Source organism: Puma concolor, chromosome C1 (assembly GCF_028749965.1).
Source record: "Puma concolor isolate L17-30 chromosome C1, mPumCon1.1.hap2, whole genome shotgun sequence".
NCBI classification, from domain to species: domain Eukaryota; kingdom Metazoa; phylum Chordata; class Mammalia; order Carnivora; family Felidae; genus Puma; species Puma concolor.
In genome coordinates this window covers 211,453,961-211,481,692 of record NC_141674.1, presented here as the reverse complement: position 1 = coordinate 211,481,692, position 27,732 = coordinate 211,453,961, and the positions used below count along the sequence as shown (strand labels likewise).

The window sequence follows — 27,732 nt, the reverse complement described above, 5'->3', positions numbered from 1 at the left end:
TCTCATGGTTTGTGAGTTCGAGTCCCACCTTGGGCTCTTCACTGACAGTGGGAAGAGTCTGCGTGGAATTCTCTCTCTCCCTCACTCTCTGTCCCTCTCCCACTTGTGCTCTTTCTCAAAAAAAACAAAAACAAAACCCTTAAAAAAATAAAAGCACAGGGCCTCTGTTTTAACTCTGATGGAACATGAGACAAAAGCAGAATCTATCTGGAACCAGCAACTGCTCATTTCCTGAAGCAGCTCTTGTCAATTCCATTGCTGACCTTGGCCTCGCTAAGTCCAGGGACCATTTCTCAGTTGTCATCCTACAAGTACTATGAGGGGCATTTGGTGCGGCTGAGCACTCCTCCCTCTTGGCTTATCCTTAAAGAGCCACACTCTCTTCTCTACTTTCTGCCCACTTTGTAGCCCCTTCTTCTCACTCTCCTTTGCTGGTACCTTCTTTTCTCTCCAAACTTCACGTCGGAGACCTGGCACTCAGTCCTTGATCCTCTTTTCTATTTACACTCACTTTCTTGGAGACTCCATCCAGCTTCACGAAATTTAAGTATCACTTATACCTCACTGATGACCTGAAAACAGGTCCTGTTTCCAGACCGCATCTAGCATCTGGCCTCATAAACACACCTCCTCACTGCCCCCGCGTGGAGCTCTCACAAACCTCTCACTCCCTGCAGGTCCAAGACTGAACTCTGTCCCCTGCCCTGGCCAATCTGTTCTCTGTGTTCAGGTGAATGGAAGGGAAACTCCAGCTTCCCAGTGCCCTCGGCCAAAACATCACTCCCTTCTCCCTCCTCTTTCTCTTACAATCACAACTATTCTGTCAAAAACTCCTTCTGCGCCACCTTCAAAATATATCTAGAAGCTGACCCTATTGCTGCTCTGACCCAAGGACCGTTTTGTCATTGGGTTTAGGGTCCACCATCTTGAGACCGCTGCCTTAATTACATCTGTAAAGGCTCTTCCTCCAAATACACTCTGATGGGGTCTTTTGGGGGCTACTACTCAACTCACTATGCTGGCCCACAGCAGCCCAGGTGATCTTTCAACAAGTTAAATTATGTTAGTCTGCTGCTCAAAATTCTCTAGTGGTCCTATCTCGGACAAAAACAAAAGTCCTTAGACTGGCCTAAAAGGCCCTACATTATCTGTCCCTTTTACCTCTCCATCCTTACCACCTACCTTCTGGGGACAGAAAGCACTGGCTCAGACTAGTGCACATGGAAAGAAGTGGAAGAATGTGAGCCACGTTTTGAGTTAGCACCAAGAGCACTTGGTTATTGACAACAATTAACGAGGAATGAGTCGGGGAAGTGGAAAGGTCTGACAAATTCAGTTTCATATGGTCTGCATCTAAGAGGTCCTTGAGTGGGTTAGACATAATTTCAGAAGCTCAGGAAGAGATCTGGGCTGAGGAGATAAACGTGGAAGTTGCCGGCATATACACAGTAACTGATGCCTTGGGAGAGAAAAGAACACCCAGAATGAAGTCATTAGGAAAACCGGTATTCAAAAGTCAAGTGGAGGCAGGTGAATCTGCCAAGGAGGCCAAGGAAAGAGGCCAGAGTAGCAGCCGGAAAGCCAGGGGAGTGGGCACTGGGGGGAAAGGGAGGCAAAAGGTAGGGTTTCAAGAAGGGGTGATTATGTCTGGCAAGAAAACGCAGGGAAGAAAAATGACCCCGGGTCTTAGCAACACTGAGGTTGCTGGAGAACTTGGCTAGAGCTGTGTGATTAGGGTAATGGCAGCCATGAGGCGATCGAGGAAGTGGACGCAAGATTCAGAGTTGAAGAAGTGAAGACAGTAAGCAATTCGCTGGAGGATGTCAACGGGAAGAAAGAATGGGGTGAGTGAAAGGCAGCTGTGTTACTGCTCTCTCCTTTTGGGATGAGGCAGGAGAGAGGCTAGCATATGTTTCACTGTTGATAGGAAGGATCCAGTAGAGGCCGACGGGAGAAAGGGATAATCAGTAGCAAAAGATTTTCCTGAGAAATTAGGAATTCTTTGATAAGAAGGAGACCTCCCTGCCCAGCTGTCAGAAGGGATGAGTTAAGTATGGGGATGGGTATAAGTAAGTCTGTAGCCTTCTTGATGGGAGCCGGAAGTCATTACCTACAGGTGGATTCTATTTTCTTCAAGCAGTCAAGGCCAGGTGGGATGTTGACGTGCATTTATAATAAGCTCAGTCTCCTCTATTGGGTCACGTTCTCCAAACAGACTCAGCTGCCAGATGGAGGTTCTGAGAAGCCTGGTGGCTGGGCTCATCCCAGTCTGTGCTTGCTTCCAGATGGGTGGAAGAAGGACGAAGCAACAAGGGCGTGGATGGTATTTGTAAGACAGTACTTGAAACAAAGGATCAGAAATCTAAGCAGGGTAGGGAGGAAAGATAAGGAATTAATGCAATGGACTGAAAACGGGGACAAAGAACACTGAGGCAGACTAGTCAGAACATTAAGGTCACCTGAAAGTGGTTGAAACTTTACATATTTAAATCCATGAATGCTAAGAGCCCAGTATATTTCACACGAAATATATTTCTCTTAAGTTTGTTTGTTTATTTATTTATTGAGACAGAGAGAGAGAGAGAGAGAGAGAGAGAGAGAGAGAGAGAGAGAAAACCAGTGGGGGAGGGGCAGAGAGAGAGAGGGGGAGAGAGGATCCCAAGCAGGCTCTGCATTGTCAGCACAGAGCCCGATGCCGGGCTCGATCTCATTAACTGCAGGATCATGACATGAGCTGAAGTTGGACGCCCGACCCGCTGAGCCACCCAAGTGCCCGGCAAAGGTGTTTTGGATACAGCTACTTTACTACTGAGTGCCACTCTACTTTCTAACAAGGAGGACCAAAGGGACCTTGCCATTGAAGAGGTAAGAAGGAGGTACCGCAATTCAAGAAATATGATTCCAAATCTCTATTTCACACTATTAAATTACTTCTAAGTGATGCGCTTTATGAAGTTGACTACAGCTGTTTATTACTTCTATTTAAAAAAAAAATTTTTTTTAATGTTTATTTATTTTTGACAGAGAGAGAGACAGAGCATGAGCAGGGGAGGGACAGAGAGAGAGGGGGAGACACAGAACCCGAAGCAGGCTCCCGGCTCCGAGCTGTCACCACAGAGCCCGACGTGGGGCTCGAACTCATGGACCGCAAGATCACGACCTGAGCCAAAGTCAGACGCTCAACCAACTGAGCCACCCAGGTGCCCCTGACTACAGCTGTTTCTATGCGAGTGTCCTACATGCAAGTTTTACCAGATTTCTTTTTTTTTTTAATTTTTTTTCAACTTTTTTTATTTATTTTTGGGACAGAGAGAGACAGAGCATGAATGGGGGAGGGGCAGAGAGAGGGAGACACAGAATCGGAAACACGCTCCAGGCTCCGAGCGATCAGCCCAGAGCCTGACGCGGGGCTCGAACTCACGGACCGCGAGATCGTGACCTGGCTGAAGTCGGACGCTTAACCGACTGTGCCACCCAGGCGCCCCTACCAGATTTCTTTTTTAAAGCTATTCTCCATGCAGTGGCTCTCAACTAGGGGTGACTGTGCCCCCCCTGGAGACCATCGATCAAGTCTGGGGATATTTTTGGCTGTCACAACTAGGGGGAATGGTGCACTGCAGCCAGCGGGTAGTGGCCGGGGGCTGCTCTTCATTCTACGATGCACAGGACAGTCCCATGCCACCCAACAAGGAACTATCCCACCCAAAATGGCAACAGTGCTAAAGAAAACGCCAGCTATTTACAACAAAGAGGGCTCAACTGTGGATCAAAGTAACTAACAAACTATCTTCAAATTTTCTGTACCGGAAACATAACAGCGGCCTAAACAAAACCAACTTCGTTTTCAGAAAAGGCATCAAAGTAAGCACACGAAAAGGTGCGAGGTTTAGAAAAGAAAGCCTCTGGATATGCTGGACTTTTCCCCCCATCCTCGCCTGGATTCCTCATTCCCTTGTTCCTCTCTCTCCTGCATACTGGAGAATTAACTTCCAGTGATAAATTAATCTTGACAGAATTCCTTTACCAGAAGTAAATGTGAAAGTCTGAAGAATTTAGTAAGACGGCCTTTTGCCCGTATATAGAAATGATGAAAGACCAGGCCGCGGTAAATTCCAAGCAGAGTAACATAATGATAGCAAATTTATGAATGGGTCTTCTTTTCACAGTTCTACTGTCAGGACTAATTACTTGTATTAATTAGGACTGTCAACACATGAATATGCTTGTTGAGGCCGCTTCCTACGGTAAAATATGAGACTTGTAAATATCAAGACACTTGGAAAGATGCAAAGACTTTTCATTTATTAGCAGCTCTAAATGATGTGGAAGCTCCTCTGTACCATGAGCCTTGGGAATTGACTGTAAATAGATTCCTGGTTAATGAATTTGCTGTTTGTTCTTCCTTGCTTAGGCATTACTCCCGGTGTAGCCTTTGGATCACACAGCCAATACATCACTGCTTTAGAAGGACTGTAGGAAGGCTATGGAGAGAATTCCTCACGTTGCTGGAAAACTAGAAAGGACAACCAGGACAGTTAAAGGCAACGGGAGGGATCAGAAACACAGTCTGACCACCACTTTTAACTCTATGTGACCCTGGGTAAGTGGGTGAGTGACTTAGCCTCTCTGTGCCTCGGTTTCCTGACCTGAAAAATGGAGATAGAGACAGAACTTGTACAGAGCCATGGTGAGCCTCCAAAGAATCAATACACGCAAGGGGCTGAGAGCACCGCCCAGGCGGAGTCTGTCCTGGCTCTAACCGTGTTCATAATCACGGCTACCTGGGATCGGGGTAGAAACAGAGTGAACGTTCCAAGGAGATCCTTGGAGTAACATGCAGTTATGAAGTGCTTCGGAGTCAGACAAAGGTCTGGATCATACCTCGACTCTAGTACATTTAATTTCTGGGCCTCAACTGTGCCAGTCTCCTGAGTTCTTGCAAAAAGTAAATGGAAAAGGAAAATGCTTGTAAGGTGCTTGCTTATGCCTGGTACCTGAAAGGGGCTTGCTAAATGCTAGTGGCTTCAGTGTTCATTACCAGTATAAGCTTTTTGGAGAAATCTCCGAGATTGAAATGGATGCCAAAAGAAAAGACTTCGGTAAGTGATCTAAGAGAAGTGGGGAGACAAAACACTCGGAGAAAGAGAGAGGGAAACAAAGTGGCCAGAAGAGGTGGCCCCTTCCGCGCCAAGTGCCCTTCCGTTCTGTCTCAGGTGGCTACACCACAGCGCCATGAGCAGGGCCTAACTCCCTCACCACAAAATCCCCATAAACCCCTCCCCTGGTGAAGGGGAGGCGGCTGCGATTCCAACAGGGGCCCGACTGATTGCAAAGCCCAGACCTTGTTGAGGTGGCAAGGCAAGGATGCAAAGGGCTTCCTCGCAGACTGAGGGGTCTGCAGATCCTACGCTCTTTCTGCTTTTTCCTTTTTCCCCTTTACACATAAAAAATAGTAATCAAATTCTTGGTAGGCAGAGCATGCTCTGGCTGGTCGGCTAAGCTTTACCCGATGACTACCATAAAATGCCATAAAATAATTTTAAATCGAGGTCAGTTCATCAAGTCACTTCAGTTTTAATCCCCTTAAGTATCAACTTGGCAACAGTCCATAAAAGACGAAATTATTCTGTATTTTATTTGACAAGGTCCTTCAAGAGACATCTCTCCCTGACAGTGTGAAGATGGCCTGTCTCGTGGGCGCTGCAGGGAACGCTTTGGGAATGACTAGAGAGGGCGTCTGCTAAGGTCCCTCCTGATTCAAAGATCTTCTATCTCTGAATAGAGCAAGATGTCCATACTATGAATGGTTTCAATCGAAAATCCGTTTCTGTATAAAAAATGCAAGATCAGACAATGTGCTAAGTCGACCCCTAATTTTGTCTTAAAAAATCATGCAGTACCTTAAAAACCAATCTGGCCAAAAGTTTATAACATCAAAATAATATATAAGGAGAAAATCTAGCTGCAGGATGTTCTGGATCCTTTCACAAGGATACTTGTTAAATACAGGGTAACAGAAAATCCACCGCAGTTCCTAGTGACGGAGTAAAAATCAAGGTGATCCACACGGATCACTGGAACCTGTTAAAACTTATTTCAAGGACATGATCTCCCACCTCTACCCCAGTTGCTAATTGCTTTCAAAGCAAATGTAGGTACCAAAGGATCCTACTGATAGTCCTCTAAGGTAGTGGGGAATCTTTAGAAATGGTCACAACGTGCATTATTGCCCTGTGAAGAATTCGGTTTCTTTTCTGATTGCAAATTATGCTTAAAAATGAACTTGCATGATATGGTAGAAACAACTTTAAGTGGGGAATGTAATGATGTGGATTTCTGGCTCTAGCCAATAACACCCTTTCCTCTGAGGGTGCAGAATGCCTAGGTGGTTAGGACCTGGCCATCCCTAACGCCCTTGCAGAGTGAAAATCCCAGGAATAAGTATGTTAACAAGAACTCTGTGTGATTCTTCTAAGGTGAAACCACAGCCATGGGGCTCGTAGACTAACAGTTCTGCACTGTTTCTGGAAGTGTCAGCTGAGCTCTCTTTAAATGGCACAACCAAGCCGCCAGGTTCTAATCGTCTCTAATTGGTGATCTTGTGAACTGCAACTTCCCTTACCACTAAAAGGGCTGACGATATCATTCCTCTAATAAGAAACATGTTAAAAGGCAAAATAATAAAAAGAAAGCACTACGAGCAATAATCATGAAAATTCATTGCATTATGTTAACATTCCTCTTCAGTAAAAACTTGGGTCTAGAGAACAGAATAAACAAAAGCCAAACATGTTACTTTCCAATTTGTTAACTGCATGATTTCCAATAAGAATTGGTATGTGATGAAAGATGGGCTTAATGGTTCCTTTTTTTTTTTGTCACGGAGACATGTCAAGAGAGTATATTCCTTCCTTCTTCCCTCCCTCCCTCCCTTCCTCCTTTCCATCCTTCCTTTCCTTCCTTCCTTTCCCTCCTTCCCCTCCCTAAACATGTCCAACCAGCAGTCCCCTTTTCGTTAATTAGCACGTGTCACCTAGATAATAGCTATTCTTGCTGATGCCTTGCTAGTTCCCTCCCTCCACACACCTTCCTCTTTTTCCCACCTGACCTAGTTCTCTTAAGGAAGGAAATGTGGTCTTATCTTCATTTTGGAGGAAGAGGGGGCAGCTGTCTTGCTCATGTTTGGCACAATATGGGTTTTCCATATATTCTAAAAGTCATATACAAAGAAATCAGAAATCTAGGTACTATTGAAATGGGATTATCTGTACCTCCAAGTTAAAAACAAAAGTGCCCAATGCCTTTTGCTAGAGCTCCTTAAGAGTGAAGCAGAGATAAATGGGAACGTCTCACCTTGATCCTCAAGTATCTCTCCATCTAAAGGCTAGGGAAGCTTACAACACAATCCCAGTGTCTGGGCGCATGCAGGCATCTCTGCACACTTCTTCACCCCAACCCCAGTGGTGGCGGATTCTGCCTGGTAATTTAAAAACCTCCCCAGGTGATTCTAACAAGCAGGTGGCTGAGTACCAACAAAATCTCTGAAACATCTCCTCTAGTTACTTAAATACTCGTCAACTGTATTGTTTGGTCTTTCTTGAATTACAGTCCTTGGATGCACTCACAGTCACCATTCACTTACTGAAACGCACTGGATAACAATGGTTATTCTGTTTTCAGAAACCAAGTGAGGTCACTGCAGTTACCAACATATTCAGTTCTCCTGGATGTCAGTGAGCTGTCTCCTTCTCAAAAGTCCACTCTCCTTTATTCTTAATGCTGCCTTTCCTGTCTTTCCACTGAATTGGAAGATCCCATCATAGTTAGCTGAGTGTTACCTGTGGGGGGCGGGCATTTTGGAATTTCATATCCCCTGGACTCTCACATGTATCCACTGAAGGCCTTGAAAACACTCAACCACGAAATTTGTCACACAAATTCCCATACAAAGCTTAACGTTGACCAAGAAGACATTAATTAACCTCTACTTGGAAAACTTCATTGGAAACTTGATGAATATTTTACAGAACTCTAATTCACTGAAATTTCTAATTTTATCCCAAAGGAATGAGTATAAATACAAAAGTTCACTGAGCTAGTAAAGTAATAGAAGTGTTTCATAGAAAACTAGTGCTATTATTATGAATTAAAATATGATGATAATCCTACCAATACCCTATGAAAGGCAAAATAATGTAATGATTAAGTACATAGACTCTGGAACTAAGACTGTATATAGGCTCACATCGTGGCTCTACCATTACCAGCTGTGTGACCTTGGTCAGCCTCCCTTTGCTTTAGTCTTCTTTCTTTTTTTTAATTTTTTTTTTTTAAATTTTTTTTTTCAACGTTTATTTATTTTTGGGACAGAGGGAGACAGAGCATGAACAGGGGAGGGGCAGAGAGAGGGAGACATAGAATCGGAAACAGGCTCCAGGCTCTGAGCCATCAGCCCAGAGCCTGACGCGGGGCTCGAACTCACGGACCGCGAGATCGTGACCTGGCTGAAGCCGGACGCTTAACCAACTGCGCCACCCAGGCGCCCCGCTTTAGTCTTCTTTCAAAACGATAAATAGTGGGGCACCTGGGTGGCGCAGTCGATTAAACGTCTGACTTCAGCTCAGGTCACGATCTCGCGGTCCGTGAGTTCGAGCCCCGCGTCGGGCTCTGGGCTGATGGCTCAGAGCCTGGAGCCTGTTTCCGATTCTGTGTCTCCCTCTCTCTCTGCCCCTCCCCCGTTCATGCTCTGTCTCTCTCTGTCTCAAAAATAAATTAAAAAAAAGTTAAGAAAATTTTTTCAAAAAGATAAATAGTAAAACTGACTTCATTGTTGTTGGACTAAAATGAGTGTATACATGCACACACATGGATACATATGCATAGGTCACTTACAACGGTGCTTGTCATGCTGTGACTCACTTAAGTTCCATCTTTTCCCCGGCAGCCTGATCCCCACACAGTGATCCTAAAATCCGTATCTGAAGGGCAGCACATCTGAAGGGCTCAGTTGGCTGAACATCCGACTTCAGCTCAGGTCATGATCTTGTGGTTTGTGAGTTGGAGCCCCACATCAGGCTCGCTGTTGTCAGCCAGTCAGCAAAGAGCCCGCTTCGGATCCTCTGTCCCCCTCTGTCTGCCCCTTGACCCCTGCGCTCTCCCAAAAATAAATAATAAAAGAAAATCCATATTTGATCTTATCGCTCACCTACTCGATGGCTTCCACTGTCCCCAGGGCCAGGTACAAAATCCTTAAACACAGTGTAGAGGGCCTTTCACAACCTGATTCCCGCCCATCTTGCCACTTGGGGCCCCACCTGAAAAATATATTGCAGCCCCAGCCAACTTAGTTTCTCCAACAGGCCATCATCTTATCTCAGGGTCTTCATCTATTTTCTCGGCGCCCCTCTTGGTTCAAACCCTTCAGTACTCATCACTTTCAGAGGAAAGCCAAAATCCTGAGATGGACCATAGCCTAGAACACACTAATTCAAATTTAGAGTCAATACCCAGGTTGCCCCCAAACTTAGGAATCGTACATTCATTCATAGGAGAAAGGAGGCTCACTACCTGGGTGCCCCATCTGCCGATCTTTAAGACAATGAAGGTGATGGCAGATTGTTATGATGTCACTACAGCCACACAGGAGGAAGACCCGTGAATTCCGAGCTTAGAGTAAACGGCATCCTCTCTGTATGCCTGTCTCCTGTTTGCTCTAGGCGCAATTTTTATTTCCATTTTAAGTTGTTATTTCTCTATTTGTGTAACTGCAAAGAGCAGAGGAAGATACGCTTTTTCAGCAAATACAAGTCTGGGGGTTTTTAAGGACAGTGCTCATTTGATCTCATTATTCTGCCAGTTAATTGACAGGAAAGAATGTCCTAATTGCTCATTAACTCTGAAGATGTCCCCCTTGTATGGTGTCAAGGTCTTAGAGACACAGGGTATACAGCATCTGTACAAACTGCTGCTGCTTTGGGGGACAAAGCGTAAGTTTCACACAGCTAAAAAAAAAAAAAGAAAAGAAAAAAAACACCCCAAAAAAACCCCAACAGATGTTTTTGATTTTGGCTTCAAACAATCTTATCTATAATGGAGTAGAGTTTGGTGGTGAGTTATTTTCTCCTTGAGCTAATAAGATGAACCACACTGCTGATTAAATACTGTTTTCTGGGGCCCCACGGTTTTTCACAGCCATTGTTTATGGAAATCATTCTTGGTTAGATGGTAATCTGCCAGAATGGCAATGGATTTTTTTTTTAATTTTTTTTAAAACGTTTATTTTACTTTTGAGACAGAGACAGAGCATGAACGGGGGAGGGTCAGAGAGAGAGGGAGACACAGAATCGGAAGCAGGCTCCAGGCTCTGAGCCGTCAGCCCAGAGCCCGACGCGGGGCTCGAACTCACGGACCGTGAGATCGTGACGTGGGCTGAAGTCGGACGCTTAACCGACTGAGCCACCCAGGCGCCCCAGCAATGGATTTTTGAAAGGTTCTCTGAGAAAGGTACTCCTCAAAGAACTTCCGCTTCTACCCACCCCTGGGTCCCCATATGCGGCACTGTGATGAGTAAAACCGTAACAGAACAAAGCCATCAACACAGGCACTGCTCAGGCCCCTTCTTCAAAGTGCACAAAGAAAGCCAGAATTGCTCTAAACAGCTATGCCCACATACTAAGAAGCCTGGTTTACATGCCTCTGTGATATATAAAACATTAAAATGATAATTGGCAAATAATTAGGGATACCAAGGGCTAGGAAATGTCATAACTTGACAACAGTCATCGTGTCAAAATTATGCTCAAAACGGGACTTACTGGGCCTGAGTTATCTAAGTCAGGCACTTATTTCCCTCTGCACCCGCAAATGTCCCACCGAAAAGCATCCTCTATTCCACAGTAAATTACTTGGGGTTTAAAATGTATCTTTGTCACAGCAGTGTGTGCCAAAAGAAGGGCCCTGCTAACCCCCAGAGACACAGCTTATTTAAAGTTATAATGAAGACAGCAGGTGCTCTATGCAGATGTCACTTCTTCTAGGAGACACTTATTAAACACTTTATCTCCCTTACTGTCGCTGGGCTAGCTACATTTTATGTTCTTTCAGCATCACCGTAGCCAAAAGCAAACTGTTTCCTTTTAGTCTCACTGAGCTGAAAATTAAAAACTACTGGGCTTTGGGTTGTTTAGGGGGATTTGCAAAGAATTCTAAATGTAGTGATTCAAGAGTCAACCCATACTGTTTTCTAGTGACACAAAACTGTATTCCGCAATAAAACAACATTCTCCCACGGAAAGCATGCCAGACGTCTTTCCCTGGTGACCCAAACCTCTGCATTCCAACCACCACACATCCTTTTGTTCAGAGGAAGTGGAACAAACAGATAGGAAAGGACGCCACTCGAGAAAATGTACGAAGCTTTCCATTTCGCATACTGTCAGGTAAAATGGAACTGCCTGGGGCCATGGTTCCGAAACTCTGTGCTAAAGCAGCCTCAGAGTAAGACAGAATCCAGTATGTTCTGGAACCTTAAGAAAGAAGTCACTGCAGTAGCCAGGAAGAGCTAGCTACTAATAACGGGAGCAGTCGGCCTTCTTGCCTAAAGTGTGTGGATCACTTCAGCCTGGAAGGTTCAGAGTAGAGATGGAATGGGAAAGGGGGTAAGCAAGAAGGGGAGACTGGATCTGGAGGGATCTGGGCTCTGCTCAGTCTCCTCCATCACTCTGACTGCCCATGAGTAGCCTGCGGAGGCTGGAGGTGAATGAATGAGGTGTGTCTGCCCTTCTCCACAACAAACAACCTGAAGCCTTAGGTGGAATGGGGACGTGGAGAACATCAGAGAAGAGCATGGCTAAGCGTGAACAGTTTTAGCAATGCCCAGATTCATTTTACTAATTTTTTTTCCTTATAAAGGTTCTACATGATTTTGGAGACATTTTTGAAAAGGGAGTTAAGCCAAAATAAGAAAATAAAAGTCACCATAATCTTATTCTTGAGAAATAAGGGTAAGCGGCATTTTGTTAAATATCATCCCAATCTTTTTTACGGTACATTCACTAGGTCTTTTTAATGGCTGAGTATTATTCTGTATCATAATTTATTTGACCTGTCCCTTCTCATGGCATGATTAGGCCATCTGCAATTTTTCCAAAGCAGATGATTACAATGTAATTTTAATCAGCTTAATATTTAATCTTCCTAACACTGTACAGTTTTGGTCCTGTGTTACAACAAAAATAGATTTATGTAACACAGATGTGGCACAGGAAGATTTCTGGTCCCTAACTGAGATTCATGAAGATATATAAATACATAGTATGCATGACTCTCACATCTGGCTCTCCGTAACTAAATACAACAGAATTATAAATAGTTCTGGACCCTTGGAGAACCACCATGTGATGAAACTAGACCACTGTGAAAGTCATTTGTGAGTCTACAACAAATGGAAACCAACATATGACTTGATTTTTCTTACTAGCAACACAACACAACATGACAAAGTGGAAGGAAGACAGCACAAGTCTAAGAGGGCTTTGAGAGGCAGAGTGGATGACACTGGAAATTCTCACGGGAATAATTCCCACTCCTGAGGAGCAGGAGAAATGTGTGACAGCCTGATGTCAAATTCTGATGTCTTAAGCCACACCTAATGTGAGCACATGCATTCCTTTTTGTTCTCAATCATTTCTCCTCTAAAAGGAAAGTTACCAGGGGTGGCTGGGTGGCTCAGTCAGTTGAGCTCAGGTAACTTTGGCACTGCTTTGTCCTGTTGTCATTGACTTTGAAAATAATCTAAATAAATTAAGCAAAGGATCACAATAATATATCCAAGATTTAATCCCGAGGTCATGATCTCGCAGTTCAGGGGTTCGAGCCTCACATCGGGCTCTGTGCTGACAGCTCAGAGCCTGGAGCCTGCTTTGGATTCTGTGTCTCCCTCTCTCTTTGCCCCTCCCCCGCTCGTGCTCTGTCTCTCTCTCTCTTCCTTAAAAATAAACATTAAAAAAAGTTTTTTTAAAGGAAAGTTACTGAACAAAAATAGAGCCCTATTAAAATGAATGATGCAAATATCCTTAATTAAAATGTCACTGATGTTTCTATATTAAAAACAGTATTTTCACATTCATATGCTATACATTTTGGTAAAAACGAATGACAGCTCAGAAGATTATTTATGATTGTCTACAGTAAGCACTTTTTTTTTTTTTTTTTTTGAGTGTGTGTCCTTTAAGGTACCTGAGGTGCAGGTTTCTTGTGCAAGAGGGAATTCTTTCCCTACAAAACAAACATTTGTTTTCCAATTTTTAAACCAATCTGGATCTGTTGCTTAAACAAAAACCAAAATCCAACCAAACGACAGGGCCTGGCCAATCATAGATGGGCAGGTGAAGAAGACGGTGAGGGAAATGTCACTGTTATTCTGGAAGTAATACAGTCTTTCTAAAGGGCGTAGCCACACCCCCCTAAGTTTTCAGGGTTCTGAATTCAGGAACATCACATCAGCCAAACCATTTCCAAGAATACAAACCTAACTCCAGGTCAGTTAGGTCTTGACTATACGGAGAAAACCTCTCTCCTGTCATCAACAATTCAGTAGCAGCCTAGAAATGCTTCTTCTAAACAGGCTCTGTGGGTAAGACATAAAAGTGTCCCAACTAGTGTCCCTTCTTGTCTGGTGTTTACCACTTAGAATGCGACCCTGGGCAAGTCATTTAACTTCTCTATGCCACGGCTTCACAATCTGAAATAACAAAGATAATTGCAAATGCTTATTTCTTAGGGTTCTGTGTGGGTATGTGAACCTTCCTCGTCCCACGGAGAGGCACTTAATTCTTGCTGACTTGGAAAGAATTTCACCACAACATTTGCTGTGGTTTCTTCTGGGTGCCTATGTTATGGGTAGCTGCAAGGGTACACCTCAAATGTTACGTGGTTCTTCTCTGGGTGCTGGGGTTATGGGTTCTTTTTTTGTCTTCTTTTCTCATTTGTATTTTCCGCAGTGAATATATATTGCTTTTATAACTAGAACAACAAACGTTAACCAAATTCTCAAGACTGTTATAGATGAGCTCAGTTAGCCATCATCACTGTCTTAGGTCCTCAACACAGTCCACCTCAGGACATCTGGAATTCAGGTAGAACTTCCAGAAAAGGAGTTGAGTGCTGACCATTCTGATGGCGAAACAGAAGCAGAACCACGCAGCAATCACGGCACACATCTTACCAGATGTTAGCACACGTACATCAGAGCCGTCTGTCACACTTTATCATCTGTCTCCCTTCCCTCGAAAGTCAGGTGGACTCTGCCCCTGGTGACAGAGAAAAGCTGAGAAGTCTGTCTGTAGTCAAGCCTACAAGGAGGCTGTGAAAACTCACTCAGAGATTCAGCTTTAGGGCGGACTCATGGGAGCTCTAGAAATGTGGCTCCAATCTAGCACCTTCCAGGGAGGTCTTGACTCCCCGGTTCCTCCCACCTGCCTACTTCACACCTGCATCCCCAGGGCAGGACACTGTCAACAATAATCAAGGCCAAGTTAACAGACATGTATATAGATGGTGATGGGATATTAAGTCTCTTGGCTTCTCTTAGACTGTTTCCTCATTGGGCAAAATCAGGTGTCGGATATGATGCCTCCTAAGGTCCATGCCAGCATATCACTGTTACATTTGAAAATGGCACTGCTTTGTCCTAATTCTTTGTCATTGGCTTTGAAAATAATCTAAATAAATTAAGCAAAGGATCACAATAATATATCCAAGATTTAATCCCCAAGATTTAAACTAAAGTCACATGCTTAACATGCTCAGCAAAGGTGGCTCTTTACGAATGCCAAACTCATCACTGGCGTCAGTTAAACTCAAAGATGAAGAGGAAATATTAAGATACAGTCATGAAAAATGTTAAATGTAGTCACTGTGATGTGCAATTACAATGCTTAAAGAGGAATCAAAAAGGCTCAAATAAAGAGAAAATAAAGTCCAATTCACTGAAAACATCAACTAATGAGTCTATGAAACAAAGTCTGGGCCTTCAGCTAAAAAAAAAAAAAAAACAGACGGTTTTGTATTATATTTTAGTATAAATAAGTGGGATTAGAAATTTCCTCATACTCTCCATGCTCTGATTAATAAGAATTTAAGATCCACTGTAATTTTAAAGCACTATTTGATATCTCTTTTCCAAATTAATACACTTTATAGAAATAATGTCTATATTAATAGTTTTCTATAATTATCTGATTTTATGGGACACTGACTATACACATAACTTCTGAGATTAAAAACTGTATACATAGCTTGAGTATACAAATCATTGTATCAGTAAATTTGGTGGTCTACAGAATTCTTACATAACTTAGGGAATGATGGTTTTGCTGAAGAGGAGAATTTCACAGATGCGTAAGTAAAATGACCAACTCAAAAGTTACTACATGGCTTTTGTGGATCTAATACACACAAGAGGCTCAAATACAGACTTGCTGAGTAACAGCATGAATAATGACCCTGAGGAACATGATGAGGGTACTGGGTAATATTCCTGACACCGTTAAGATCTGGTGGCCCAGAAGTGGTCTCCAAGTGTGGGAGAGGATGGAGGGGACATGGGTGGGTGGAACTGATTCATTACAATTCTGTTTATACTTTTATTGTTAAATCTCCTCATTAGCATCTGAATAATGCCTTTTAATAAACGGTGATCATGGGAGGTAGCGGCAGAGGAAAAATTATAAATACACATGTAACTATTACTGTCAAGATCCCAAATATGTTTAAATTTCATGTATCTTTATTTCTATTTTATTATTTCAGTCACCGCGGGCTATGGTTAATATTTTAAAATCTGGGACTTCAAGAGAAGCCGGCTCCTTTCCCACCAGGGACGAAACAGAACTCGGGCCCACTCATGTTACAATTTTTCTTCCTGGCTGGGATATTCACGTGTTGTTTCACAGATTTTAAAACTCACGTGCTTATGTTTCTTTACGGGCACAATTTGACATCCGAGACACAGTCTCGAATGTCAAACTTCACTCGCTGAAGTGAGTATCTCCCAACACAGAGCTGCAAGCAAGAACCATGATCCAAAGGGAGCGTTCTGCAACGAGACTGCTTTTAGACAATCTGGCAGATGGTACTTGTTCATTACACAGAAACTTGTCCTAGGAGAAAACACACCAATTTACTTAAAAAAAAAAAAAAAAAAAGAAGTTAAGTGGTCACACAGAATTAGCTGTACATCTCTGTCCTGGCCCCTAACGCCTCTGCCAAGCCAAGCAGGCCAGCCGTGAACATTTGCATATGTTAAAAACTGCCAACCGCATTATGCCTGCACTGGGCCAAGGAAGGATCATATAACCATGCAACTGAATGAGCCACCACCATCTAAGCCACATATGTATCGATTCAGGTCTGCCACGGATGGCTGTGTGAGTTTGTCATCCCTAAACCCTGACACCCATGGGTCAAACACCAACATTCCTGACAGTTTCCCAGAAACTCCAGCTACACTCCTCCTACTCAGTCCATTACCACAGAATAATGGAAAAGGAAGAGGGGACCCAACTCACCTCTTTATTGTAAAAAAATAAAAATAAAAACAGAGGTCTGAGGAGATTCAGTCATTCACACCTCATGTAAAGCTAGTTAATTACTATGCCAGGACTGAAATGCAGGCCACTGGTGTTTTCCCATCATTTTCGCTTTGTACCACACCAGGAGAGATAAAAAGAATGAACATAATGCATCTGTTTTCTGCAAACATGTCCACACAATAAAGGAACAGGCTCTTATATATCTTGGTGTAGCTTCAGCAAGAAAGAAAAATTGTACAAGTCTTTTTTTTTTTTTTTTTTTTTTACCTAAAATGTGTCTCAACGGTCCCTATGAACACATGATGCTTACAAACAAGATTCAAAGATATTGTCAAATAATCTGTTAACCACAAAAGCACTAGATATTGATTTGGAACCCCAACATTTTTTTCTCCAAAATGGCTCCCCTGGCAATTTCACATCGAGAAACTCAGAGACAAAGCAGCAACCAGTTTCATTCTGAAGCCAAGACCTTTGTAGTATATCCCACCATGGTTTCACATATGGCCAACCAGCAACCCCAACTGTATGGTGTGTGTGTGTCGGGGGCGGCGGGCGGTGACAGATCTGCCTGATTTTCACGAGAGCCAGAGTGTGATTGGGGCCATTTGCCTTTCAGAAAGAGTCTAAGAAAAGAAGCACAAGTTACTCTACATGTCAGCAAGGATTTCCAGCTTTAACCAGTACACATGCTCCAGGCTGGCAGATAGAAGTTGAAAAGGACACAGCTTTGCACCCAGCCGCCAGCTGAACTTGGTGGCAGGCTATAAAAAAAAAAAAAAAAAAAAAAAGGCACAAATTATACATAGAAGGATGTGGGGGAGAGGGGAGAAGAAAATGCAATGAGCTAATGTTCCCACTTGGCATCTGCCTTTTGACTCAAAGAAAGAGATGGCTCTTTTCCAAAATTTTTCTATTATTGTGCTATCAGCTGCCTCTTGGACGTGCTTATAAAAGCGGAGACTGCCAACAAAACAAGACAAGATTTCTGTTGATAGTAGTAAATGTGCAAGCTCCTTGAAATAATAGGGATTTCGCTATTTCTCCTGCAAAGGCTACTTTGGGATTATTATTCCCGGCACGAGCTTCGGGACATGTACAGCCAGGTCCTGTTGAGGACTATGCGAACAGCAAATTCTGAAGTTAAAGAGGTGCTACCTTGATTCATGAATTTCCTCCTCCAATATAATTTAACTAAAGAGCAGTCTGAAACTGATTGGCGCTGGATGTTTCTTGCTGGACTGGCATTCAACCAAATGAATTTCTATTAGTTGGCCCTTTCAAATCTCAGTATTGCTCTATTACACCAACTTCTTACTGTGAAAACTGGAAATCAAAGAGAAAAAATTAAGCATCCAGCTTTTTTGAAAAGGACTATAGATTCTACCTACTTCGTGAGGGAAAGATCTTATTCAAACGCACAAACACAAAAAGGTAACAAACAAATGTACTAAGAGTGATAGATTCAAACTCCAGTGAAGAACCAGGAATGCTTCCAGCTTCCCTTTGGGGTGTAGAAAGCTAGGGAAAGCATCACTCCTCTCCTTACAATAAACATAAATGCTGGCCAATCTGCAAGTTAGTAACTTTTTCTTGAACCCATCAGAGAGCTGTGGCAGTAAGGCAGCTAAACAGAGTCTGAAAAGGTACCTGAGCACTTGCTCACCTAGGACGGACTCTGATGGACACTCAGAAGAACTCGGGCCAAAACCATGAACGGATTGCTAAAGGCTTAGTGTGAGCTAGCCAGAGAACACAGACCATGTTCACAGAACGTATAACGCAAAGTGTACTGGGGGCTACGATATACAAGAGTTCGCGCCCACTTCTAGGCTCTTCTCGGAACCTCTTATGGGCCTCCCCCAAGGGACAGGTGAGTCCACAGACAGCATCCTTTGTCATTCCTGGTTCAGTCCTGGGAGAAAGAAGAGCAGTCAGGGCAGGAAAAGTTTGTAAAACAAAAGGCTGCTCACATCCTTCTCTATCCCCATGGAACAAAAGCCGTCATTGCCTGGGAGAAAGGCAAAAACCGCGGTTTCCCTAAGGGAAATGGTAAAAACCTACTGCAGCTTAGGATAGGGGGATGGGAAATGAAAAGGGACCTCTAGACCGGGGGTGGGACAGGAACACAGGGAAGGCCACAACTCTAGTCACAGGGACACAGCCACTGCCTAAGATCAAGGCCTAATCACAGCGTACCCCGCTTGCCCGCCACCCGAGACTATAAAACACAGTAAGCAGCAGCAGCAGCAGCAGCGTGTGCCTGGGAGAGGGGCATGAGAGCACATGGGGAGCCTGCCCGAGCCGCAGCACAGAGGAAAGGCTGAAATTGAAGGTCAAGCAGACATGGAGAAAACCTCGTCAGCAAATCAGCCCCCACCCTCAGAAACAAGGTAACCCCGGAGGAATCTGAAGTGCTCGGTGTACAGGAGGTAACCGCAGCAACCCTAGGCATTCGGTAATACTGAATTATATAGTATATACGTACTAATATAAATGTTTTAATATAATATGTTGATATAGTAACTCATATAATTCGAAATGCAGTACGCAACAGAACAAGTAGAGAATAAGAATGGATTGGAACACCCAGGGGTGCTGGACTAAGTCAATCTAATTAACGTTTATAGAATATTCCACCCAACTAGAGAAGACTACACGTCAGTTTCAAGGGCACATGGCATTTTCACCAGGATGGACCATAAAATGTCACAACCAGGTGAGCCTCATCCTGGGAACGTAAACCTTCTTCAGCTTTGAAAATCAAAATAATGTAAGAAGAAAAAACAGATTAATAATCTCAACAGATAGAATTTTTTAAATTACTACTTACAATAGCCTACCTTCCCCTCCAAAAAAAATACTTAGGTATAAATCTAATATGTGGAGGATCTGGATGTTCAAAAAATCTAGCGATATGAAAATATGATTACAACAAAACACTGAGTGAAAACAAGGTACAAAATAGTATGTACTTTACAGTCAGAATTTTATAAAATGAACTCAAACCAAATATTTTTTTGCATAGGGAAAAAAAGGCTAAAGAAGGCCTTTAAGGCCTTTAAAACAGTGTCTCTTTGGGGGCGCCTGGGTGGCTCAGTCGGTTGGGCGTCCGGACTTTGGTTCAGGTCACGATCTCACGGTTCGTGAGTTAGGGCCCCGCATCAGGCTCTGTGCTGACAGCTCAGAGCCTGGAGCCTGCTTCCGTATTCTGTGTCTCCCTCTCTCTCTGTCCCTCTCCCCCACTCACATTCTGTCTCTCTCTCAAAAATAAATAAACATTAAAAAATTTTTAAAGCAATGTCTCTTTGGTTTTTTGTTCTTTTTTTATGGTTACTTATTATTATTATTTATTTTGAAAGAGACAGAGAGAGAGAGAGAGAGAGAGAGGAAGAGACAGCAATTGCACGAGCAGGGGAGGGGCAGAGAGAGAATCCCGGGCAGGCTCTGAACCGTGAGCATGGAGCCCGATGCAGGCCTCGATCTCACAAACCTGAGAGAAAGAAATGAAGAGTTGGACACTCAACTGACTGAGCCACCCAGGTGTCCCATGGTGTCTCATAATCACAAAGTGTTTTAAAGAAAATCAACCTGAAATTAATGTAAACAATTTGTAAAGCTAATCCCTTTGCTGCCACCTGGGTCTGTAAAATGTACTTCATGGAGTCTCGTTAGGCTAGTTTCTTTAGAACTAGTTCCATATGCTCTTGAAATCATTCACTGAAAATAAAGTTCTGTGGTCAAAGGAGTTTAGAAAACACTCATGTAATAAACTGGTTTCCCAACTGCAGAATTAATTAGAATCACGCTGTTCTGGATCCTTAAGGGAATATAGTTTGCTATATTTTTATAGCCTTGCAGTGTTTCCCAAATCTATCTGAATGCGGTACTTGCGGAGGGGAGAGCGAGACGTATGGGACAGGGTTGTTTCGGCTGACCTTCCAAAGTAGGGTGCAGACATCACAATATTTTGCTTCTAAATACTTCAGTGTGTATCTCCCAAGAATAAGGGACTTTCTGCTACTTACCCATGATACCATCGTCACATCCAAGAAAGTCAGATTACTTCCCTAACATCTAATCTCTCTAGTCCAAATACAGAATTCCCGTTTTCCCAAAAACTGTTTTTACAGTCAGTTTTTTAAGGTTCTCATGTTATGTTTGTTATTTCCTCTTAATACAAAACAACACCCTGTTTTTTTTCTTTTTTTTTTTTTTTGACACGGCTTTTTATTTTTTTCCCTCAGGAGACCAGTCTCATTGAATTGCAGAAATCCCATGTTTCATCTAATTGTTTCTCCATGGTGTTATTCAGCCTGCTCCCCTATTTCCTGTATTTCCTGTATATTGACACTTATGTTGAGAGGCTCAGAGTCAAGTTAAATACTTTTAGGAAGAATATGATGCTGGGTGTCTCATACTCCATCCTAAGAGGAGACACACAACAGGCCATCGCATTAATAACACCGCTAAGCTTGATCAGTGTATTGAGGTGGTGACACCAAATCTCTCTGTTGCAAAGGTACATTTGCCCCTGTTGTTATCAGCATTGTGATAACTTCCTCATTGTCCTCTCAACAACCTTTTAGGTGACGGTTTTTGTAGTCGCTGATGGTCTCTGCAGGACTACCCATTATTTCATTGGGTTTCTTACTAGTTTTCATTTACCTTTTTAAAATTTCTTACAGGCAAACTTACTTTGTGATGTACATGTATGTGAGTTCTGACAAATACAGAGTTGTGTATCTACCACAATAATCCAGACACAGAATAGTTACATCACTTCAAAAAATGCCCTTGCGCTGTCCCTCGGGGTATCCTAAATGAAGTTTGAGTACGAAGCCCAGGCTCAACAGCTTTGCTCCAACTGTACTTGTCCCATAACATTTCCTGCCATGCCTAGTAGTGATTAAACCCCTCTGTGCATGGGAATAAAATCATGAAAACTTGTTTTAATAGAGGCTCTGGGGCCCTACCCCCAAAAGTTAGGACTCCAAGGCTGAGGCATGCTGTTAGCGATTGTGATACTAGTAATCCCTGGAGGAGACACGATGTAATGATACGAGAACGGCCCTAACTCTCTACCTTTCCGTCTATCCATCCTCTTTGCAACGTGACTTTGCAGCTCCTGCCATGAGGAGGTGGCTTCTATTTCTGCATCCCAGGAGTCTGGGCGACGACTTGTTTCAGCAACAAGTACAATGGAATTGACAATGCACCAGCATAAGCCTCATTTTCACTCTCTCAGAGCCCTTGGGCTGAGGCCTGGTGGATGAGCCTGGGCCAGCAGGCTGGATGAGGAGGGGTGCATGGCCTCATCTCCACCATCGCCTCACACGATGGTCACTCAGGTGAGTGAATGGGCTCATCCGGGGGCAACCAGCTCCAGGTGACCCACCGCAGACACCTTAGCACAGAGGCCAAGCCAAGATTGCTTAAGCTTGGCCAGCTGACCTATATGCTCTAGAGCAAGAAAAAATATTTATTGTTTTTAGTTGTGTGTGTGTCTGTGTGCGTCCGTGAGTGTGTGTGTGGTGATCTGTGACATGGTAATAGGTGACTTATACACCATAATTCTGATACGCTTCACCCAAGAAATACTGACTTATCTCTTCTCCATTTCTCTCACCGCCTTCCTCATTTAGGCTTTCAGTTCTTGCTCGGACCACTGCTGTCACTCAACCTCCATGCTCACTGCTGCTGCTGCTGACTGTATTCTTTACAGTCAGAAGGCAAGTTGTCATAACTGATGCATTCTTATCATCTAGCATAATGCCTGGTCCCCCAATAGGTGCTCAGTCCTTCTTTGTGGTGCCGACAGATTCGTAAAGCACGGCTCTGATCACGTCCCTGGGCACACAGGACTCTACCGGCATTCACACCACATTCCAGGTCCATTTTCCACTTGGCCTATTTAATTCTAGGACCTCTGGGATCAGGCCACAGCCTTGCTTCCCACTCTTCTTCCCAGTCTTCTCTTAATGCTCCCTTCGAAAGTGAGGGCTGATGGACCACGCCCTTGCTGCTCGGTCTACGGGACACTGACTCCTGCCTGGAAGGCCTGCCTCCATCTCTGCAAACTCCACACGTCCTGGAAGGTCCAAGTCTTCTGGGAGCGTCTGGTAGCCGTGGTTAAGGAAGAGTTCCCCCCTTTCCCCTGCCTCTACCAGTTGGCCTGAGCCTCTCGGAGCTGAGCACTCCCACCTGAGCACCTGACACGATGGTTAGGTAACCACATGCCACAACCATTCCTTGTGGCATCTAGCAGGCATCTCCTCTACCTGAGATTGCGAGCTTGTTGAGGGAGAGTCCATCTTTTACCTCTCTGTATTCCCTGTGGTACCTAACACAGTCCATGAAACACAGCAAGACCTTAATAAATGCGTATTGAATGAATGAATGGATGGTTTTTCATCACTAGCAAAACAACAGTAACAGTAATAAGCCAAACTCACAACAAAGATGGCAAAAATAAATACAGTGCTTTTCATATATTGGTCTGTAAAAGAATCTTCTGGAAAGCCTGCTCAAAATACACATTCCTAGGCTTTGTCCCCAGAGAGACTGGTTCAGTAGGTCAGGAGTGGAACCCTAAGTTTGTGATTTGGGGGAAGGTTTGTGGGCAATATTTTGATATAGAGTGGTATATACCTGCTTTATAGGTATGGATTCCAAGGCAAACTCCTTCCTTCATGCACCTATGAAATTTTTTTTTTAAGTTTCCTGACTTTAATGCCAAAGCATTGTGTGCAGTGAACCTATAAAAAGAACAGCTTTAACAATACATACATAGTCTGGCACCTCATTAGCTTAGGTTGCTGGGAATATGGCATCACACTGCATTCTTTGTAATGACAATCTACACATATTTTTTTTTATCTACATACCCTTTTTATAACCTATTTAAAGTTTAATATGTGACAAATAGTCCTTTTTCAGACCGTCTCACCGTGTGATGCACGCTTTAAAAAAAGAGAAGGGAGCCAAATTCCTACCTCGGTCCCAGAGGCTGGCTCTTAACGCTCTCTCCAGTTGTTCCTCTTCACTCAGTCCTGCTGTGTAAGCGTCATAGTCCCTGGGTACTTCTTCAGAGTAACCTGGCATGCCGTGGGGGTAATAATCCTGATATCTGGAGTAGCCTACAGTCACAAGGAAAAGGTTACAGAACATTGCCATGTACTGTTCTTTTCACTCTCTCTATTTCATTAAGCAAAGACAGTAAAATGACCTACGTCATCAATCTGAGCACAGTGATACTTGCCAAAATAAAACCAGACGACAAATGGAGAATGCCCCCGTGGGGGTGGGCAGTCATAGGTTTTATCACTGTTGTACCCACGGTCCCCAGCGTGAAACTGGAGTGGATTCTTACAGTTCAGAGCTACACAATCCTTGGGGAATGTTCTGTGAAGTGCTCACGAAAGTCAAGGGAATGGCTGACATGATAGCTGATAGAGCCTTTCTGTCTGTGGCTCCATACAATGAGAGGCAGACTACCATTTAAGGCAGAAACCACAGGATTTCTGTGCTGGGTATGATACTTTGGACACTAATAACTACAGTGAGATATACAAGGCAGTGTCTCTGTAATTATAATTGTATGTCAAAGAACATGGCTTCTATCAATGGTCCTTTCAAGAAATTGGTTGCTGGGTAAAACGAGAGAAGAAACAACCTGCTCATTAAATGATGCTTTAAGTATCAGACTTACAAAGCCCATTACTAAAGGTCAATTACAGAGCAAAGTTCACTTCTGCAAGGGGTTTCCATCAATCTTAAGTTAATTTGAGTTTATTCCTCACATTTCCTTTAACTGCCCACTTTTATGTAATTTGTTTGGAAGAGAATTTTTTCCCTCTAAAGATTACCAATCTAATTCTGGTATACTAAGAGAGAAGTTAATAATAGTCTGTTTATCCCTTCTTTCCTTCTATTATCATAACCTTTGGAGGGGAGTTTTTAAATGTTTAATTAATGTGCTTTTGGTTGTTGATGAAAATTCCTACCCTGTATCCTTAAGTCCTGTGTCATATGTCTCCATATCATCCAACATAGTACATGCCTGAGTTTAAACTTCTTATTGTTTTAGTAAGAGTACGGGGGGAAAAAACCTGACAATCAAGCTAAAAAAGAGGAACGTTGTGGGGCAGAATCTGGTTAATTAAGATTTCATATTCAGAATATTTGATAATTGGTCCTGAGGCTATTTGAAAATTTACTTTTGTGTTGGTTATAAATGAAATGCAAGATTAAAAGGGAAACAGTTTAAGTATCTCCCATGGGAATTTTCAGGCACTCAAAAAGTCTTTATTTTCACAGAAACAGTGAAATGATAATAAAACACACTGATCTAGTTTCAGCTGATAATCTAATGTAATGATACACATTTATACAAATATTTGTCATGCAAAGTATATGTGTCTATTCATTATGTTTTCATAGCAGCTTTAAGGGGATATAATTGACATATGATATAATTCACCAATTTAAAGTATACACCTCAATGGCTTTTAGTGTATTCATGGAGTTGTGCCATCACCACAACCAATATTAGAACATTTTCATCACCCTAAAAAAGAAACCTGTACCCGTTAGCTATCGTCCCCTGTCCCTCCCAGCCCTAAGTAACCACTAATCTACTTTCTGTCTTTATAGCTATGACTATTCTGGACAATTATATAAATGGAATCATGTAATATGTGGTGATCCATGTCTGGCTTATTTCATTTAGCATAATGCTTTCAAGGTGCATCCACGTTGTAGCATGAATCCGTACTTCATTCCTTTTTGTGGCCAAATAATATTCCATGTGTGATTATATCACATTCATCAATTGATAGACATTTGGTTTATTTCCACCTTTTGACTCTTGTGAATAACATTCATGGGCAAGTCTTTAAATGGACACATGTTGTCATTTTTTTTTTTTTTTAACATTTAGTTGTGAGAGACAGAGAGAGAGAGAGAGAGAGAGAGAGAGAGAGAGAGAGAGCATGAGCGGGGGAGGGGCAGAGAATGAGAAGGTGACACAGAATCTGAAGCAGGCTGCAGGCTCTGAGCAAGCCATCAGCACAGAGCCTGATGTGGGGCTCAAACCCACAAGCTGTGAGATCACAAGCTTGTGAGATCACAAGCTGAGCCGAAGTCGGATGTTCAACCGACTGAGCCACCCAGGCGCCCCGACATGTTATTTCTCTTGGGTATATACCCAAGAGTGAGATTCCTGGGTCATACGGAACTTCTATGTTTAACCATGTGGAAATGCCAGAATGTTCTCCAAAGAAGCTGTGCCATCTTAAATTTACACAAAGCAATGTTTATGGGCTCAGATTTTTCCAATCTTCACCAATGCTTCTATCTATCTTTGTAATCATAGCCATCCTACTAGGTGTAAGTGGTATCTCATTATGGTTCTGATGATTAATTACACTGAACATCTTTTCATGTGTTTATTGGTCATTTGTATATCTTCTTTGGAAAGCAGTCTATTCAGAGTCCTTGTCTACTCTTACTGATTATTACAATACTCTTCTACCTTGGTACTGTTTTACTACATGTCCTGGAAAGTCACACACAAAATGAATGATTTAAGTAAACATTAAATAAAAATGTTCAGGATTTTGGGAATTAATTCTGACAAGCTTTGCTTCTAAAGTAGTAAAAAATTAGTGGAAATTTACTAAATACCTCCAATGGCCCAACTTCCACATTGTCTCTCATGTTTCCCATGTCAGAATACTAACATTATGGTATTTAAATTTTTTTTTAAGGTTTTATTTATTTTTGAGACAGGGAGAGACAGAGCATGAATGGGGGAGGGTCAGAGAGAGGGAGACACAGAATCCGAAACAGGCTCCAGGCTCTCAGCTGTCAGCACAGAGCCCGACGCGGGGCTCGAACTCACGGACTGCGAGATCGTGACCTGAGCCGAAGTCGGACGCTTAACCGACTGAGCCACCCAGGCGCCCCTAACATTATGGTATTTAAAACAGAAAAGGATACGAGCAAAGTGCCCGAATCCTCACAATAGTGTAGGACTGAAGTGGGATCTGGATTCAAGTTTAAATATGGACACCTTCCTCAAACTGGTCTCTACTCAACTTTCCTATGAAAAAAACTGAGCTCCCACTGCTATGTTGGGGAACACCCACTAGCAGGTTTTATATCCTGAGAGTAAAGACTGCAGCAGTGTTACAAATGCTTTCCTGAATTCTCACCAAAACAACAGCAACAACAAAACCTTCCACATAAGGGCAAACAGTTAAAATACAGTCAGTATGTCTGCTTCACGTAGAACCAAAGACAGGGGCAACTTCCAAAACATAAGGGAATACTTATGGATAAGTCATTAAATACCATGGCATGCTTTAGCAATCCCTGAACAGAGAGACTGCCCAATTCTCTGGGAGTGCCAACTACTTTACTGCAACAGAAAGAAGCATATTGGGCACTTTCCCATATGGCTCATTACCACTTTCAAACCACTGTGGAAAGTTATTCTGTTATAGAAGGTCTAAGCAGCATTTCTACCTATCTACCTTCGAAAATGTTCAGCTAATTCAAAACCCAAAATAACCCCAAAGCACTGAATACCCATTTATACAGATATCAGAATTACTGCATATATCTATAGAGTTTCAGTTACCACGTAAATTTGCTACAATTTGAGACAATGTTTTCTTGACATAGAAAAACATTTTTCTTCATGTTGTTTCTTAGTTAAAAAACAACCCAGAAGTGCCTGAACGAAATAAAGTCTACAACTCTAAACATCTGAATATTATAAAATCTAATTTGGTACTTGTCAGACAAAACATAGGGTGAAAAAGGAAAAGCTTTAGTAAGTTAAGTCAGAAAGACTAGTGTGGTTAAAGGTTCTCTATCATCAGTCATAAATCATCAAGAAGACTAAAACTCCCATCAATATCTATTATAATGAGAACAGGTCTCCTAGGACAAAAAATTTTCTTCAGCTGTTCCACTGGCCCAATCAGATATTTTTAAATCTTCATAATAAACATGGCTGGAAAAACCCAACAATCAAACACTTAAGATAAATAACTTTAAATTATATCCTGCAATGAATACCAGTTTAATATTCTTCTGTAGCTATATACTTTGGCTCTGTAGTAAAAGAAAT

The 27,732-nt window shown here is 42.7% G+C and overlaps 1 protein-coding gene across 11 annotated transcripts in view; it reads right to left on the bottom strand.

Moving 5' to 3' along the window:
- Window positions 1-27,732, bottom strand: part of RHBDD1 (rhomboid domain containing 1) — a 135,761-nt gene that overhangs the window by 31,837 nt on the left and 76,192 nt on the right. For 5 of the 11 annotated variants that reach the window (XM_086719807.1, XM_086719812.1, XM_086719810.1 and 2 more), the window contains one exon: window positions 23,588-23,731. In XM_086719807.1, coding sequence (XP_086575933.1) covers window positions 23,588-23,731 — 144 coding nt within the window. Of the gene's footprint in view, window positions 1-13,398; window positions 14,352-15,967; window positions 16,097-16,128; window positions 16,161-17,247; window positions 17,357-17,624; window positions 21,020-23,587; window positions 23,732-27,732 lie in introns of those variants that run through there. The other 6 variants (XR_015255594.1, XR_015255595.1, XR_015255593.1 and 3 more) reach the window with 6 other exon arrangements.